The 19433-nt window shown below is 40.0% G+C and overlaps 1 protein-coding gene and 1 non-coding gene across 2 annotated transcripts in view; one reads left to right on the top strand and one right to left on the bottom strand.

Moving 5' to 3' along the window:
- Positions 1-19433, bottom strand: part of LOC145396485 (unconventional myosin-XVIIIa-like) — a 474506-nt gene that overhangs the window by 207789 nt on the left and 247284 nt on the right. Inside the window, exons 3-12 of the mRNA XM_080269857.1 lie at positions 18225-18425; positions 16639-16815; positions 11968-12178; positions 9990-10132; positions 9446-9607; positions 9130-9274; positions 7917-8058; positions 2178-2294; positions 1113-1305; positions 93-318 (exon numbers count right to left, since the gene is read on the bottom strand). Coding sequence (XP_080125983.1) covers positions 93-318; positions 1113-1305; positions 2178-2294; positions 7917-8058; positions 9130-9274; positions 9446-9607; positions 9990-10132; positions 11968-12178; positions 16639-16815; positions 18225-18425 — 1717 coding nt within the window. The remainder of the gene's footprint in view (positions 1-92; positions 319-1112; positions 1306-2177; positions 2295-7916; positions 8059-9129; positions 9275-9445; positions 9608-9989; positions 10133-11967; positions 12179-16638; positions 16816-18224; positions 18426-19433) is intronic.
- LOC145396647 (5S ribosomal RNA) lies at positions 15998-16116 on the top strand. Its single transcript, XR_013896807.1, has one exon. It is a non-coding gene; the product is annotated as a 5S ribosomal RNA (ribosomal RNA).

Below are 19433 nucleotides of genomic sequence, written 5' to 3'. Positions count from 1 at the left end.
TGTCTGAAATATTTCTAATTAGACAAAAACCTACTTTCCTTGGTGGTAACATCTTGTCAATAAATTTATTTTCCAAAATCTACCAGCCTCACCTCTGTCTCCATAATGAGAGTAGAGACGGTGGAGGAAGCTTTGGTCTGATGCACCAGGGAAGATGGCCTCCTCATCCAACAGCCACAACAAACCACGCCTCTCCGATTCCCTGAGGTCAGTCTGGGATGTCCGAACCACACAGCTTGTTGATGGCTTATCTATCAGAGCAATGAGGGGTGCAGGGGTCCCAATTTCATCTGCCACATCTCCATATTCAATGTTCTCCTGAAAATGTACAATAATGGAAAATTTTTATCGCAAGATTGAACTTAAAACACCACTTAGTTGTGCAATACAGCTAAGTATCCTTAGTGAACCCAGTGCACATCCATTTTTGAGTCTCCTGCAATTTACAGCTTAATATACTGTACATTTAAGGTAATAAAGAAAACTACACTTAGTTACCTATACACAGTATCTTTGAAAAACAGTAACAGCCAATCACTTGGGGCATAAGGGTCAAAAGCTTTGCTACTCTAATACAAAATAATTAAAAGCAGGAAACTATCTACTATAGTCGCGGCGACTCAGAGGTTGTCATTATTGTACCCTGGCAACGTACCAGTCAAATTATACACAAATCGTATTATTGTAATGTATACAAATATTATTAGACACGAACATATTATACACGAATCACATGCGTCTCATATTATACACGAAATTGGACGCACTGTTGAGGGGTAGGTTGCCAAGGCACGATAATAACAACCTCAGAGTTGCGTGCCGTGACTATACCTTGGCAGTAATTTACATGAGAAAAACTCCCAGTCACTTGTTTTAAATTTCAAAATACTGCATGTAAAGCACGCTGTCACTCCTACTCAAGCGCTCAACCATTAGGCCAATGGACATCCATGCAGGAGCAGTTGTTTGCCTGCAGATGATGGGTGTGCTCTGCTACACAGACCTCAGTTACTTAACAACAATGACCACAACGGTGATGACAAAGACAATGAAGAAGAAGGAAAAAGAAGAACATAAATAAAATAATATGCTCGGTGAGTGGATAAAATCACCTGATCATATCTATCTGTCTGTGCAGTGAATGTGGTGTCATGGTACAGCATCTGTAGCCGTTCTTGGGTGTAGTTATGGCAGAGGTCCTGGAAGGTGGCACCAGATGTCCTGCCACATGATGCTGGGTTCTGCAGGCCTGGTGCATCAACCACAAGAATGGAGTTGCTGGTGTGGGCTGATGTTGATATACACCTGCAAACAAAAGGTACTCAAAACTATAATGACTGCTGGTATTACATAAAATGATCACTTAAGTATAACAGAAGTGAGCAAAGAAAATGAACAAGGATACTAATACACCCAAGAAATACCCAAATACAGTACCTCCCTCCCTCTTCAGTTAAAAGTCTATAGAAAATCAATGAATTATATTTACACACAGAGTATTAATGGATATTTTATGTAATTTTAGAGATAACATAAACTCTGTAAATGAATCTACAGGTGCCATATTTCCAGGACTCATTGAATTAGTGCAGAGTTTATGTTATTTAAGAGCCCCTTTCTTGTAAAACCTCTAGAACAAACATTACTAATTTCCCAACTCCACTATGAAACATAAAGCACTTCATGGTAACAGTTTACTGCTTACAAAAAGAATGCTCAATTTCTAATGTGTACTGATGATATTTTCCTGACTTCTGCTTAATATATTTATAACCCCTTTCTCTCTGCATTTCTTACTCATCCTTTTTCTTAAACTAAATTTCAACACTACTATATAAATGAGCAATGCATGACTGTGAACTCTTGCTACTGTGAGATTATTTGTTTTCCAGTTTAGGGGAAAATTCATATGATAATGGATTTAACTCCTTCATTCTGATGACTTATTTATTTCACACTTGCTACCTTCAGGCCATTTTATTTAACTCTGGAGAGACCTTCCAAACTGAAGATGTTGGATATAGCCTTCCTTTAGCAATTCACTGCAAGATGTCTTCCCAAAACTGAATAAGATACTCTGAAGGTAACATGAACAAACTGGCAAAACACATCACAGAATTGTATGGGTTTAAACTGAAATAAAGGAGAGAACTGTAAGACTAAAGGCAGTGTCACACCTGTTAATGAGTGCCACCACAGCATTGAAGGCCTCACTGTAGAGACCAGTTGCCATCCCTTCCAGAGCCTCCAATCCCTCTGGCCGCTCAGTGGGACGCTCCGTTGGTGAGGTCGTCCTGCCAACAACATTAATATAAGCACCACCAACACAATAATGCCAACACACCGACACTTCACACACAGACAACCAGTTACAGGTGCAGTACAATAATTAGAAGTGAGAGAAAATCGGAGGGTGTGTGGACTAGTATCATAACAAAATCAGAAGTAAAGGCAAGACATCACAGACAGGCAGACATGATTACTTTTCTCTCACAAATGATTTTATGGCATGAAATATGATATACTGAATGATATATTCAATTATGCTAGTTACAACACATACAAATTTGCATTGTATTCCATGTTTAAGAGAGGATTTTTATTAATAATTATAAAACATATAAAGATGATATCATAACTAAAGATGAATAACCAATATTTATCCAATATAAGTTGAGTAATTAATATTAAAACATTTAAACAGTAGACTCTCAACTAGCATCCACTAATCCTCTGAAACATCAATCCTACACTACCATACCAAACAACATGTTTCAACTACCAGTAACTACCCACTACCAACTCAACTACAACAGCTACAAGGAGTGAGTCTGTGTGATCTCCTGGTAAAGTAGGGATAACAGCTCTGGCTGGACAGTATCACATAACTCAACTGATACATAAGATCTCATACAACCTCCCATCAATAAAATTTCCTTATAATAATATAAACTGTATAGCCATAAGTTTTTTTTTTTTTTTTTTTTTTTTTTTTTAAATAGGGTGTGGTCCTTGACTTTTCTGTTCCTCTGAAAACATCCCACAATACATTTAAATTCAAGTACCGTACAGTACAGTATTGAATCAGAGACTACATTAGTAGTCTTGCTAATCCAAATGGCAAGATTGCGCACCACCAATTCATACTATCATACATACTCTACTACTCTTATTATGGGTGGAACATTCGAACAAAAAGCTCCCTTTGAGGCAGCAGTCCATCCTTACAACTTTAACTAGTCATGAATTTCAATTAAAATCTCTCACACAACTATCAATCTACAATAACACAATTATAAAACAATCTCTGTCATTTAACATCATAATCATTTTCAACACGATGCATAGGCCATCAGAAAAGTCACTGTGCAGTAGATGGCACTACCACACCACACTTCACATACACACATCACACTGCCACACTACACACTTCCACAACTCATATTACCATACCTTGCATCTCGTATTGCACCGGGACTTTTCTTACACCACGTAAAATATACAGTAAATATTTCACAGTGACTCTAAATACTGCAGCAACTCACTGAAACTGCCTATATATACAGCAGTAAGACCTTAACTCTAAAAGAAATTCTCTCAAGATGATGTATTTAAAAACAGCTTGAGATAAACTCATGCTGCAAAATAAGATGCATAACAAAAGGCCTGGAGTAATAAATGGTTTATATCAAAAGCCAATGGTTCTCTGGTAGGTCCAGTCTTCTTAGACATTACTCAAAGCACTTCATCCCAAACAATATTTAACTAGATATCTATACTACTAATCTAAGCTAAAACTGAGGCTGTAATATCATACCTCCTTCAGTAAGACTAATCACTGAGGAACATAACCACAACAAATACTTGATAAAAACGCTGAGTGCACGACATAAGCGCTACAGTGTCACTACATCTCTCACAACTAACCATTCATCAACATTCTAAGCTCTGACAGGATGGAGAGTCTACTGTATGATCTCTATTAACTTCAGACTGGGGGTTGTATTCTTAATGGAATCGGAAGCTTTGTGGCACCTCTTCATTTACAGTACTGTGTTTTGCAAAATACTCCCCTAATATTCTCCTACATGTTATTTATATAATTTTAATACTGACATAGCTTGCATTTAAAGGTAACTGAGACAATGCACAAAATTACTTACAGAAAAAGAAATGTTATGAAATCTCCAAAGCTACATAGAATACAATCCTGAGTCTTGTATTCTCATCAGCTTACGCAGTTCACTAACATCTCTTTCATATAAATTAATTTCTGCACATTACAGTAAACCTTCAATATTCCAGAGGCCACAGAGTGCCTGGAGCAAAGTAGGATCTGCGTCTGTACTACCATAGTCCAGATCAGTGCAGCCATATGAATTACCCAATGTCTCTGATACTACTTATATTATAGAAATACCTCTGGTCACCTTCTGGATTGGAGCCATGGCACTCACTCCTCTGGCTTGAGACTTCTATTAATCATGTAACTGGGGTATATTGGTTATACAAACCATGTCCACTGACGATACGTATAAAAATACGTACAGAAATATACAAGAGATTACTGTGGTGCAAAAGACAAAGTAAAGTACTGTACTTTGAAAGAAGAGCCAGAAAGCCTCCCAAGCACACATGAATACAGTCTTTGTATGGCTAACATAACAAAACATAACAGAACTAAATAGTAGCAGGACATGCAGCTGCCTCTTGGACATGATCACCTCTTTATATCCTTCAGCCAGACAACATCATTTCTGTTTCATTCTTGATACCCCTAGATGATTTTACTTAAGAGTTTTTTCTCAAACTGGAGGGGTTATATGGAGCACCCATTAACCCTATTACTACATGAGGTCTCCTATAAGCTGAATAAAGTATATAATCATCAGGAAGTATCAGGAATAAAACATGAAAATGCATCACTGTAGTGAAGACATTAACCCCTTCAATTCAGTGATATGTTTTGATGATTTATTCTTAATGCTGTACTTCCACACAATTCTATTCAGTTTCTGTGAAACCTCTTGCTGTGAAGGAGCAAATGAGAGATACAGTACATCCAACCTCTCCAGTTCAAAAGCAGAACAGATCTGTGCTGAGATAGAAAGAATAAAATTTTTGAAAATACTGTACATCATCAGACTGAAGTAACATTCCAACTAATGAAAAGATGAACAATCAAAAAGACAACATAAGGCATTTTCTTTTCTATGTTCACCATGCAAACCAAAGTCTCAACTCAGGCCTTGTAATAAAAAACTGTTGAACGTTTATGAAAATCCATTGTGGGGGAGATTATGCACGCTTATCAAGTGCTGGTTATTGTACGAACAGTGAATCAATGGTGACAAAGGGCAGAGCGTGATAGAGGACATATCCATTTCAATTGAGACAAAGGACTGATCCATTTCAACCACAACAAATGACAGACTCATTTCAATCTCGTTATCCGATGTATATGAGATACAAATGACATACTGTACAGGACTGTATTCTGAGTGACTCTGGAAATTTCATAATACCTCTTCCTTTGCTACCTGGTCTGCACATTACAAATCCGTATCCCCATGTATGCTACGAAGACTAAGTCTATATTATAACTGATATAAATGAATACAGGAGAATGTCAGGGTGTAATATGAAAAAACAACTGCTGAGGAAGAAGTATTACAAAGCCTCTTATGCCACTCTGAAATGATCCACACAGAGACAATGTGATCAGTGCAAAAGGGAATGACAGAAATAACATAACATGATCAAGTTAACTCTCTCAGTACGACAATACCTTGTATACAGTATTCCATTCCTCCTATTACCAGACAGTTTGATTCAGCTAAACATAGACACCTTGCAGTGAAAGGATTAGGAAGTGTCTTTCTTATGTTAAGCCCTTCACTATGAGGTCTCTACAAGCTGAGTAAAATCACCTGGAGTGCACAGGAGTAAAATATAAAAGGTGATACTGTACTGAATGAATTAATGACATGTTGAGAGGAACAAGCTGGTGATGTAACATGACATTTCTGGCTGTACAAGTGATATTCAAGGAAGAGATTGATAATAACAGCAGGCTAAGTCAACATGTTTGGGTTCCATAACATAAATGATATAAAAGTTTTTCAGGATGTCAGATTTATTAATAGTTTAAAGGCAATAAATGACTTAGCTGGGATTTTAGGGTGTGAGCAAAACTTGAGCAATTCAATCAATTAAACTGGAAGAAAGGGAAGGCTACATGATTTCAAGGGTGTTCATTAATCTGTCCCAAGGCAAGAGCTATTACACTATGATGGCTCAAAGGCTATAAGTTTACATCAGCCAATCCGATTAACTCCTTCAACCTGAGGACATCATTTTTTATCCTATTCTTGCCAATACCAGACAATTTCATTCAGCCCAGGTAAGCTCCCTAGCAGTGCAGTAGTTACTGAAAGCTACAGCTAACCTCTGTAATTCAAGAAGTGTAACCTATGCAAATAAAATCATTTGGACACATTTATCTATCTATCTATTGCCAGACATTTCAATTCCAGAACTGGTGGTCATAAGCAAATCACATGCATTCCAACTTCTCCTCCACCTTGAAGTTGCCCCTTTGATTTCCTTCTTCCCCTCCAACACTCATATAATCTCATACGCTATTTCTCACTCTATAACTGTTCCATGTGGCCAAATCATCTCAGGGTAACCTTACCATTCCAGCACATTCATATCAACACAACACACCTTCCAAACTTCCTCAATCATCTGTCTGTCTCTCCATATAACACCATATACTCCTCTCAGATAACTAATTTCCAGAGACATCAAAACTAAAATAAAAAATACATCCACAGGCTGAAGGGGTTAAACAAGAAAACTCCTGAGTGTGAGTGAGACTGTAAGAATGAGACACAGGCACATGAGGGAAAGAGTGAGAGAGAGAGAGTGAGAGTGCTGCATCAATCAACAGATCACCAACACTGTACCTAACACCATCACCAGCCTGATGAATCATGTCAATGATTTCATCACAAGTATCGAAGATACCGCTGAAAGAGAAAAAGAAAATAATAGAGGAAGTCTGAACCATCAGATACTGTGTGAAACTCTGTTTTCCCTGGGAACTATTTCAAGTTGTGAGGATTTGCACAATATTTTGAGAACACATTAAAAACAATACCTAAAGGACATAAAATACAGGTTTAAAAGTCAGTGGGCAGAGTACCATACTGAAACCAATTACTAATCTATACAATAAAAGCATGACTGGTGACATTCTAACACAAAAATAATTAGACCAAAACAGTGAGCAGAATGAGAGCAAAGCCTCAAACCTGCAATACTGAGACTCTCTTACTGACATGGAAGTTAATACAAAATGACAAATAGGCAAGTAACTTCACACTGATGGCACAGGAATCCATCAACTAATGCACCTACTCAAAGGGACAGGCTTAGTTTACCAGAATAATTAAGGTTATCATCACCTCTTAATTTTGGCCTATAAATTGCAGTTACACAGACTGTACTGCATCACCATAACATGTAGCTACAGTACAAGAAACAACTACTGGTACTTCATTAGGAATACCTGCTTCCACCACAATTATTCCTCTCTAATCCCAAAGATAGCCTAGTATTAGTGAGATATGTAACATCTGAGGTTATAAAATTTGAAACTGATTTAAAATAATGGTTTCACAGTGTTTTCAAGGTTACAGAGTCAGAGGGAGAAGGGAGATGTAAACCTAAATTTCCTTAACAATTCTCGATATATATACTGTAAACTATGACCGACTATCCTACCTTAGTTATGTAACATACAAGATAAAAAAGACAAAGCAACATACAGTGAAATATGTACAGTACTTGATTATATATAATTTAATCTATCCAAACCCACACTGCCTCAGCCTGCCCAAAAGATGTACCTGAATGATGCCCTGGTGGACGGCGTTGTAGGGGTGGCATGGAAGATAGATCGGGCCAGCTCCTCCACAGACGTACCAAGTAGAGTTGCTGCTCGCTGGGCACTGCCAGGCTTACTGAACTGGAACTTATTGCCTGTTGCAGCTGTAACAGGGTGGATGGTTGAAATTCAGATTAAAGGACATAAGCAAACTGTAATATTCATTACCCAGACTCTTTTCCATTGAAGCAGAAAACAAACTTCATTCATAGTTAACCTCTCCCTTACTTTCCTAAACCATGTAACAACCAATGAGGACCAAATATTCCAGAAATACTTCCATTAACTTAGTTCTTTTTAGTTCTCATCAACAATCCAGTGCAAACTCTGTCCTGTAATTATCAATGATAAGAAAATATTCAGGAAATTATTCAGTTTACTCAGCGTTCACACTCTACTCTGGCAACTTTCAGTACCTGCCTGCACAAAGACACAAAAGATTGAAACATGCAAAACAATGGGCAGCCTTTGTTATATGCCAAAGATGTGCTCCATATAACAACATTTCAAAACAACTGGTACAGTGAACTGGAAGAAACTAGCATATCTGCTTGATAAGCAGCAATGGAAATTTCGGTGCAGTTGGCAACTTTTTCTTTAATTTACTGTAATCAGCAAAAAAATAATATCATATAACAAGGTTTTCCATTATCATCATCATCATCATCGTCATTATCATTTTGACCTTGTATCACATGGGGATGAGGTGAGCTATGATACACAAAGAAAGAAAGAAACAGTACGGTACAATAGTGAAAGAAACACTTACAGCATGCCTAGTGAAAAGGCCTGGATTATCACGGAACAGGCTCAATATCACAAGTCAACCATCTACACTTTTCTTTTTTTTAGATGAGCTTCACATACACCAGTAAGAAAGAGTAAAGAAACTGAAAATTAAGCTTTAAAAATGAGTGCCAAACCCTTGTCATGAGTTTGCAAACATTGCATCTAAACAAATTAATCCTATCAATTTCTTAGTCTCATCAACTTCCATACCTCGCTTTCTATCAGTCTTCTGGATGGTTATCACTCAGGAATGAGTATTTCAGAAACTGCTCAGTGTATGTATTCTGTTAAACTTCCCATCTGACAACACTTATCACTTACATCTGCAATAACAGAAAAGCACTAGACACACAAAACAACCCAATAAAACCCCACTCTCAACTCACCCTTGACAGCGCCAGCTGTTCCAAGATGATATATGGACGCTAAGACACACCAGAGGGAGTTCTGCTCATCAGGTGACACACCCAACACATCCAGGGCTGCTCTGATCCTGGCCCATGCTATCCCTGCCTTCTGTCGGTCCTCACTCTGTAACATACGTGGATGTTAACCAAGGAAAACACTATTACATATATAAATAAATAACACACATAAAAAAATCATGCTTTCCCTTTAGTAACCCTTATGCTGGACTGGGTTATACCAAAAGCAACATTAATGGTACATCAGGGTTAAATCAACAAGGAGCGCAACACCAACCCGCTGTAGTGGTGTCATGAAAAGGTTGGGATCTGAAAGATTATCCAGCCCAAGTGAGCGTCGCAGTTCCGTGTCCGCCCCTGACAGCAGCTGGTAAAAAATGTGATAATTTGGCTCTCCCTCAGGTCGGCGAACCACACGTGTTTTCTCTGCCATATATACCTGTGGAAAACAATAAATTAATTTCATCATGCTAAATGTGATTCCTGCCTAAATGAAGAAGTGGGGGAGAATCCAGAAATAAAGACTACTGTACAGACATGCTCAAAGTTAGGAAAACTTCAACCTCCTCTTAATTAAAAAAAGAGAGAAAAAATGAAAGAAAATAATAATATTCCAGCACCTGCATACTCACTTTCACAAGTGGATACTGTGCAATCATAAAAGCAAACACACTGTAGAATATCCAGCAACTGCTTTGACTACTTACACCTATAGCACAACTTCGTCTAGTGCAGTGTTAGTAAATAACTAAGAGATAATGTTTCTCATGGCTCATGCCACTAAGCAATTAAGTACCATACATAGAATACTGAACACTGACTTGTACTGCTGCTGAAGCTATCTGTCCTGAGTGATCAAAGTCAAGGCTGAATATCTGCGTGAAGCGAGTGGCGTTGGTGTTCATCACAGTCCGACTGTTGCCAAATGCCTCAAGCAATGTTGATATGGCATTCAGCTTCTCAACTGGAAATAAATGTTAGGCATTATGTATAGTCTATGTGAATACTGCATTCACATATGGTTACCAAACTACTGTACAACCACAGTACCCTATATATTAGTCTTGCAACACTGTATATCTCTACTCTGTTTCTTAACCTCCCAATAACATGACACATACTAGTAGAGCAACTGCATGTCAAAAAAGCAAACCTATACTATATTTACACTATATAAGAAATTCATGCTTCTTTGGGCTACTACTTAAAATTTAAACATGTGAAATTATTATTCTGCTTGGGTCACTTTTTATAGGACTACATAATAGATAGATAGATAAATAGATAGATAGAGAGACAGACAGAAGCAGGAAGTCAAATGATGAGAAGGTGTTGTGTCTGCGAGAATCTAGCAGCGCTAAACATGCTTACACGGAGGAAAGCTGACGACAGCGGCCAGTAAGGAGATGATGCAGTTAGCTGTCAGCAGTCCTCTCGTGAGAAAGATCTGTTGCCATGAGGAACATACGTGACACACCCCTACTACACCAGATTTTAGAAAAGAGAGTTGAGAAGGAGACAAGCGACCCTAGAGAGAGGTCGAGACGGAGATTAGCCTTAGAACAGAAAGAGAGAGATAGCGAGACAGGGAGGTAGCTACCCGGGACTTATACTCTTATACCTGTTTAATATTTCCAAGACAAATAAAAATAGTCCCATACTATTCTTTACCTCTCCCGTCACTACATGACATCTGGTGGGGAAACTACTACAAGATATAAAAGCCGCTCGACCACAAGTCTAAAATATACTTCTCTACAAGTAACTACAAAGTCTTTATGACATTTTTATGCAACATCCACAAAAGTACATGAAAAAAATCGAGGTATTACATTTTGTGGAAATTTCTCTTCTCTTTCTATATAAAAGTACTGCCTGAGTCAGTTCAATGTTCCACCTACTGTCTGTTGTGTCTGAGCCCAGGCTGGCACAACCCAGTTTGGCAACAGTGAAAGTAAGCTTATGCACAAGTGCACTAGCTAAATTTTGATGCTATCAAGCACTTCCGATCAATTTCAATTTGTATTTATTTATTTATTTATTTTTCTGTACTAGAGATGGATGAACACTGAACTCTTCAATCTCATGTGGAAAAGGGATGCCAAGCCTTTCTGGATACAGTATAATGTACAGTAACTGGAATGTGTAGTGTCTTTTCTTCTTCTTCTTCTTACTTAAGACGACTACAATATGCTGTCTTTCTATGATTTATAATACAAAAATAATGACTCTGTTAGCATTATAATCGTAATTCACCTCTACTGCACTCTTTTACTGGAGATCAATTTATAACGGTATAATAAAGTGCACCTTTATGCTGACATTTGGCTGAGTCAAAAATATAATAACAATTTATTCTGCCAACATTTGCCAAAATCTTTCTTGAATGCTACGGGTAAAAGAGATATCATGTCTTATTTTTTAATGAAAATGTAATAAAACTTTTTGAACATGCTGATACAAAGTATGGCAGTATAAACAGCAATATAAGTAGAGATGCACTGCAAGATAAAACAATGTCCTGTGTTGTGGTTGCCAGAGTTGGCTCAGTTAAATCTGGAAGGGGTGTGTGTATGTGTGTGTGTGGGGGGGGGTAGGCTGTAACTAATTACTGGCCCACCATATGTCACTTCCTCATGGGGAATAAGCCTTCTGTCATACGATGTCCAGCACAGAACTGGAATGCCCCAATTTACATATGATGCATCCTACTGATTAAAGATTAACTGAGGAGTGCCTAATGATCCTGCAAAATCTTTAATGAAGGTACAGTAATGGTGGGTGGAGGTTGAGCAGCACCTGTGAGGATCTTATTGGTAGCCCCAGCAGCAAGGGCGAGGTAGTGAAGGATGTGTCTAAAGTTGGTGGTCTTGCCAGCACCAGAGCGGCCCAAGAACACTAAACTCTGGTCACGCCGAGTGGCCAACATGTCCCGGTACGATGCCTGGGCCGCTGAGTAGATGTGCGGTGGCATGTCCTCCAGTTTGCATCCTTTGAACATCTGGATCACCTGAAAATCAAGCAACATAATTTCAGTTTCAGCACATAACTGTCCATCATTTCTGATCTTCAACAATATGCTATTGGGAAAAATTTTGCAAACTCATGAGCCTAGGTTGTACAAACACATCACACTAATCAGGGAGAATTATGGGTGACAGCTGAAAGAAATGAATGGAAGCAAAATATCATTCAAGACTTGGGGGGGGGGGCAGAGGAGACAGGAGGCTGAATCTCAATCATTACTTATTTGTGATGGGACTGTTAAAATATATATATATATATATGAGCCAAAGCCTGAGAATACAGCAGACCCTTCCTGTAACGGACTAAAGGGAAGCCTTATCCGAAAAAGCCGATAATCCGTTACATCCAATGGTTCCCCCGTGAGGTGGGATGTCAAGTACATGTTTGAAAATAATGAGTACAACAGCATATTCTAGTACTAAAAATGAAAACTATATCCACTTTACACGAAAGTATCCCATAATTTCATCCTGCTGCAGTTTATTTCACATTCTTGTCATTGCACTCATAATCTTATGTATTGTGCCCTATTTAATACAGTTCATTACAGCCAATGGAAGTCCGGTGGCTTTGTAGTGTCTGTTAAAATCCCATACCCTGTCAATCATGGTATGTTAAATTAAGAGTCTACTGTATATCAAAATAACTGAGAGATTATAAGTTTACAGATGAAATTTTACCACACAATCTGTCTGCCATCATAATGAATATAAAATAAATTACTAAATATAAATATTAAACTGATTAATGTTATCATCATCCAGATCTTTTTTTTTTTTTTTTTTTTTTAAAGAAGGCTTGAGGTATGATTCTGAAAAATAGGGAGGTCAAAGGTGGGAGAACCCTCACTGACACAGCTATTGCAATGCCCAACACAATCATTTGTATATCATCAAAGTCTTATAAAAAATAAAAAAAACAATAATCATGTAGAATACTTCCATCATTTGATTTACATGATGCATTTAAGCCAAGAAAATCAAAATGTTAAGCATCAAACTTTACAAAGTATACAACAACTGCAATACAAATGCAGTTAGAAGAGCCATACATTTTATGCTCTGACACTTTAGAAACGTAAATGGCATATATGAAAACGTGAGAGCAATCATACAGTAGGCCAATTTATACATATCACTGATAAATTATGCAATAGCTTGACCACAGAAATGTAATACAACACCTTAAAACTGATCCAGCATATCGTGACGTCACACTGCTTGCCATATAAATACCTGTATACTGAAATTAACGCCAGTCACGTCCTCAGCGTTGAATCCAAATCGCGTGACATCTTGAATCTGATGTTCTTTTCGAGTATGGTTAAAATGTCAAGAATTTGACTGAAAAGTTGTATTACCGCAGATAAGGCATAACTTGCCCAGACTACCTCATTACCTATTGGTATGAAAGAAAAATACAAGAAATAAACTTGATCGATAAAAGTTAAAACGCCCGTTATTCATAACTTATTCACATGCTTCCATTTTTTTTTTCTTTGCCTGAGCGATCGTTTTTAGCCACCGTTTTTTTTTTTTTTTTTTTTTGTCACGGCGAGAATTTCTTTTTATTCTTTATTCCAGTTTTCTCTGGCATGGATTCTTACATCTGTGAATTTTAACGTTAGATAAAAAAAAAAAAAAATCAAACCGGCGGGTCTATTACCTATCTACGGGTATCTATGACTAGACCCCTTAATCCCGGAAGAACTGGTCACAAACTACTCGCCTCCATGTCATTCTTTCCTTCATCATCAGGCTACCCTCTCTCCAACTCACACCTTCCGCACTCATATACTTCACTCCATCTCTCCATACCATCCTCGATCTCCAGATTCCCTTCTCTCTCTACCTCACTCACATAATCTCCTGGTCAAAATCTCATTATCTCACAATCACAACGTATTTCTCATGCTGTACACCACATTCTTTCACTTCCTCATTTGTCTGTCTCCATGGAATTCCACATGCTCCACTCAAGTACAACTCATTTCCACTCTCACTCGACTTGTGTCTATTACCACTCAAGCTAATTAATTAAGACACTATTAACAAACTTCAGTCAAGCAATAATAAGAAAATTTCACATAATGGTTTATTAATCAAGTTTAGTTAGGTTAATCTGTAGCATTCCCAAGAACAGTAATCATAACGCACATACACGAATACAAGCAGAGGAAAGAAACTCGGAGGAAGCAGTGAAAATGTAATCGTCATATCGAGAAAAGTATTCAAGTTATACAGAAAACAATATGAAAGTACTTAGGTGTCTCTTCCTCTTTTGGCGCGGGAAAAAAATAAACGAACGACACAATTTCAAACCTAAGCGAAAACTGATGTAAAACCAAAATAATCTTACTTTCTCCATATTTTCTTAAGTGACTATCTGCTTTTAGGTTCACCGAGAAGGGGGGAAAAAAGTTTAAAATATCCGTTATCAAGAAGCATTTCCGTCACTAAGCCTCTCTCGCTAATATGGCGCTAAAAACTGACCATCCTTTCAAAGAGAACGGATACTACCACTCTTATTAACATGATCATCCTCTTAATACATCGCTACTTATCAAATATCAGACCACCCTTTCTTATACCAGTTTTTATTTTATTTTTTATTATTTTTTTGTGAAGTTGGACTGATATCGTAATCGACACTCCACGAAAATGATTCTCTCTCTCTCTCTCTCTCTCTCTCTCTCTTATCCTTTATTTTTGCTATTTCTGAGGGACTTCCAGCTTAGACTACTGACCGAAATGAATGGGTTAGATAAAGCCTTCATAAATCTCTACAGAACGAGAGAGAGAGAGAGAGGGGAGTCTGGAAAAAATAATCTGTATTTGAACGTTACTTTCTTGAACACAAAAATATCCATATAATTCATGTTTGTTCATAACCATTTTCTTTCTCTTTTTGAAGTTAAAATATAAGGGGTAACAATATTAGGGATGAGGTATCAGGCTGACTTGGGGGTTAGGATGGGGGTATATGGGTTGAGAAAGTTTAAGAATCACTGGTATAGGGGTATGAGGTTAAACACACACACACACACACACACACACACAATCCTCACCACTACCAAAAAAGTCCATGAAAAACTTCATTAAAAAAAAATAATAATAAAAACTCTCTTATATAACCCTGAGATAAGAGTGAGATAAAGATGCATTGCAGTGACGCGTTTAAATTGCATATGGGTTAAATTTGGCGGCAAGGGAGATGATATAACTACATTGGATGTGAGGATGGTGGTGTGACTCCATTTCCTTCACCAGCCCCTCTCTCTCTCTCTCTCTCTCTCTCTCTCTCTCTCTCGAAGATAAGGACTTTTCTTGTTGGCTTGAGACGCTTTCTCTCTCTCTCTCTCTCTCTCTCTCTCTCTCTCTCTCTCTCTCTCTCTCTCTCTCTCTCTCTCTCTCGAAGATAAGGACTTTTCTTGTTGGCTTGAGACGCTTTCTCTCTCTCTCTCTCTCTCTCTCTCTCTGTCGAAGATAAGGACTTTTCTTGTTGGCTTGAGACGCTTTCTCTCTCTCTCTCTCTCTCTCTCTCTCTCTCTCTCCTAGCAACACAAAGGCATAAATCCTGAGAGTGAAGGTTATAATTCAATTAAATGGGTTCTCTGTTTACTGAGAGAGAGAGAGAGAGAGAGAGAGAGAGAGAGAGAGAGAGGACCATATTATGTCCACGTCACACCTTAACCCAAACCGCCAAGAGCCATCAATCCAACGCCAAGGGGGGTAGTGTCTCTCTCTCTCTCTCTCTCTAATGATGTGGAAGTTGAGGGCAAAAAACAATGAAAAAAAGAAAATCCAACGGCCATACCACGTTGAGTACACCGCTTCCCGTCCGATCAGCGAAGGTAAGCAACGTTGGGTCTGGTTAGTACTTGGATGGGTGACCGCCTGGGAACACCAGATGCTGTTGGCATCCCTACGTGTCAAGTGGGGTTGGTGGAGGATTAGTGCCCCTCCCTGTAAAACAATTAACTCTAAGCCCTTGGCCACCCCGTTTGGGATACATGGCGTCTGGCAATGAATGAATGAACAATCACCAAGTACACACAAAAATATGTTGAATACAAACTCTTACTTTTTTTTAACTGAGAGAGAGAGAGAGGGGAAGAGGGGGGTACTCAGTAGCATGCATACCTCTGTCTCACTGCATAATTCGTAAAAGGGGTTTCAGGCTGACTCTATCAAACTCTACGGATGTCAGGCACTATATTTGGCTGGAGCAGCTGGAGAGGGACGCCTTCATGTGGTGGCACTGATACAAATAGGCCGTGGAGCTGCTCAATTATACAAACGTCCCTCAACTCCCTATCCCCTCAAAAGTGGAGTGTGGACCGCAGGAGGATAATTTAAGCCTGCAATCTACTGGGTTATCAAATGAACCTGGGGATACAACCACTACTACTACCACTACTACTACTACTACACGCCGCCTCACCTTCTCGGAGTAAATAGCGAGGGGTGTAGTGGGGTTAATGACGACCATGGCTGCCCCGGCGTAGGTGTGGATGAGGTTGGAGCCGTAGCGCTGCCGGAGGGTGTGCAGCACGGAAGACTCGTTGAGGTATCGCAGCTGTGCAAGGTCCTCACAGCGGTCGTAGGGCGGGGGGTTGGCCTGCAGGTGGAGGAGGAGGTTGAGGACGAGGGTTGATTGACTTGAGGAGGAGGCTGGGTGGGGTTGAGGAGGAGGTTGAGAAGGAGGTTGAGTGGAGGACAAGGGTTGATTGGGTTAAGGAGGAGGCTGAGCGGGGTTGAGGAGGAGATGGAGTTGAGGAGGAGGGTTGATTGAGTTGAGGAGGAGGTTGGTTGGGCTGAGGACGAGGGTTGACTGAGTTGAGGAGGAAGCTGACTGGGATGAGGAGGGGGTTGATTGAGTTGAGGAGGTTGATTGGGTTGAGGAGGTTAATTGAGCTGAGGACGAGGGTTGACTGAGTTGAGGAGGAAGATGACTGGGATGAGGAGGAGGTTGATTGAGTTGAGGAGGTTGATTGGGTTGAGGAGGTTAATTGAGTTGAGGACGAGGGTTGACTGAGTTGAGGAGGAGGCTGAGTGGGGTTGAGGAGGAGGCTGAGAAGGAGGTTGAGTTGAGGACGAGGGTTGACTGAGTTATGAGGAGGTTGGATGGGTTGAGGAGGAGGTTAAGTCGAGGAGGAGGTTGATTGGGTTGAGGAGGAGGTTAAGTCGAAGAGGAGGTTGGTTGGGTTGAGGAGGAGGTTAAGTCGAGGAGGAGGTTGATTGGGTTGAGGAGGAGGTTAAGTCGAGGAGGAGGTTGATTAGGCTGAGAAGGAGGTTAAGTCAAGGAGGAGGTTGATTGGGTTGAGGAGGAGGTTGAGTGGATTGGGATGGAGGTTGACTCAGCAGGGGGAGGTTAGGGAGGTTGATTAAATAGGCGACACTTAAGAGGACTGATATGGAGGTTGAGGATGAGGTTGATTAAGTAGTCAATTATGCAGAATAGGCAGATTAAGTGGTAGTAGGTTAAGTGGTGGTAGATTAAGTTGTGCTAGATTAAGTGGTGGTAAATTAAGTGGTGGTAAATTAAGTGGTGGTAGATTAAGTGGTGGTAAATTAAGTGGTGGTAGATTAAGTGGTGGCAAATTAAGTGGTGGTAGATTAAGTGGTGGTAAATTAAGTGGTGGTAGATTAAGTGGTAGTAGATTAAGTAGTGGTAGATTAAGTGGTGGCAGATTAAGTGGTAGTAGATTATGTGGTGGCAGATTAAGTGGTAGTAGATTAAGTGGTAGTAGATTAAGTGGTGGTAGATTAAGTGGTAGTATATTAAGTGGTGGTAGATTAAGTGGTGGTAGATTAAGTGGTGGTAGATTAAGTGATAGTAGATTAAGTGGTGGCAGATTAAGTGGTGGCAGATTAAGTAGTGGTAGATTAAGTGAGTCAATTACAGATAGATTGAAGCCTTTATCTACTCAGGAATTCTCTCGGCTGGCACTGGCGAGAGGATTACATAAGTGTGTGTGTGTGTGTGTGTGTGTGTGTGTGTGAGAGAGAGAGAGAGAGAGAGAGTACCTTTTCCACGTCATCCTCGTCAACCTCAATGATGTCTCCGTTGTGCTCTAGTTTCAGCCTGACGCGTCCCTCCGGCAGCGCCTCCCCTGCGTCCGTCTCCCGCAGCTGCCGCGCCGCGCAGAAGCCCCCGCGGTGCACCAGCCACACCTTCTCCGCATCCAACCACGCCCGCGCCGCCGCTACCTGCTCCTCCGACCGCGCCTGTGGAGATGGAGAGGGAGGACGTGGTTAGACTCTGTGGGTGGACTGATGTTTACGTCATAGCTAAAATCAACAAGGCGCCTTCACGTGGTGGCACTGATATGACCGCCCGGTAAAGCTGCCTGGTCACACACACGTCCCTCAATTCCCTCCCTATCCACCAAAAGGAGGAAGGTGGAATGCGGAAGACGGAAACTTTAGCCTGCAGTCCACCGGGTTCACGTTCAGATAACCCAGGTTTTGCTGCTGCTACTACTACTGCTGCTAGACTCAACACTGGGGAGGGTTAGGTTAAGATAGATTTGAGTCACATACAAATAATGGCTACGTCAAATTCACACACGTGGTTCACTCTAGGTTTGGTTCAACACAAGTAATGGTTAGATTAGAATCACACAAAATCATAATTAGACTGAGTTAGATCTTAGTAAAAGTATGATTAACACAGATTCAAAACATATGATGGTCTGGATTAGGTGATTAGGTTAAGTTCAGCACGAGTAATGGCCACGCTTTTTAATACAAAAAGAAAGAACCAAAGGCTGGAGACCTGAAAGAAGTTGTCTATTCAGGAGAAAATTAAAGATCCAAAAACCAAGATTCATTTATTCTGACACACCTGGACGCACTGAGGATCTTAAAGTTAGGTGATGTTAGGTTAGACTCAAGTTATGATTAGCTTGGGTTTCGTCTGGTTAGGTTCGGTAAGGGAAGGGAAGGGAAGGGAAGAGAAGGGAAGGGAAGGGAAGGGAAGGAAAGGGAAGGGAAGGGAAGGGAAGGAAAGGGAAGGGAAGGGAAGGGAAGAGATGGGAAGGGAAGGGAAGGGAAAGGAAGGGAAGGGAAGGGAAAGGAAGGGAAGGGAAGGGAAGGGAAGGGAAGGGAAGGGAAGGGAAGGGAAGGGAAGGCAAGGCAAGGGAAGGCAAGGCAAGGGAAGGCAAGGCAAGGGAAGGCAAGGCAAGGGAAGGCAAGGCAAGGGAAGGCCGGGTAAGGTAAGTTAAGGTTAGGTAA

Source organism: Coenobita brevimanus, chromosome 38 (assembly GCF_032717465.1).
Source record: "Coenobita brevimanus isolate Jiangsu-jjx chromosome 38, ASM3271746v2, whole genome shotgun sequence".
Classification (NCBI taxonomy): domain Eukaryota; kingdom Metazoa; phylum Arthropoda; class Malacostraca; order Decapoda; family Coenobitidae; genus Coenobita; species Coenobita brevimanus.
This window is presented reverse-complemented; position numbering and strand designations above follow the sequence as displayed.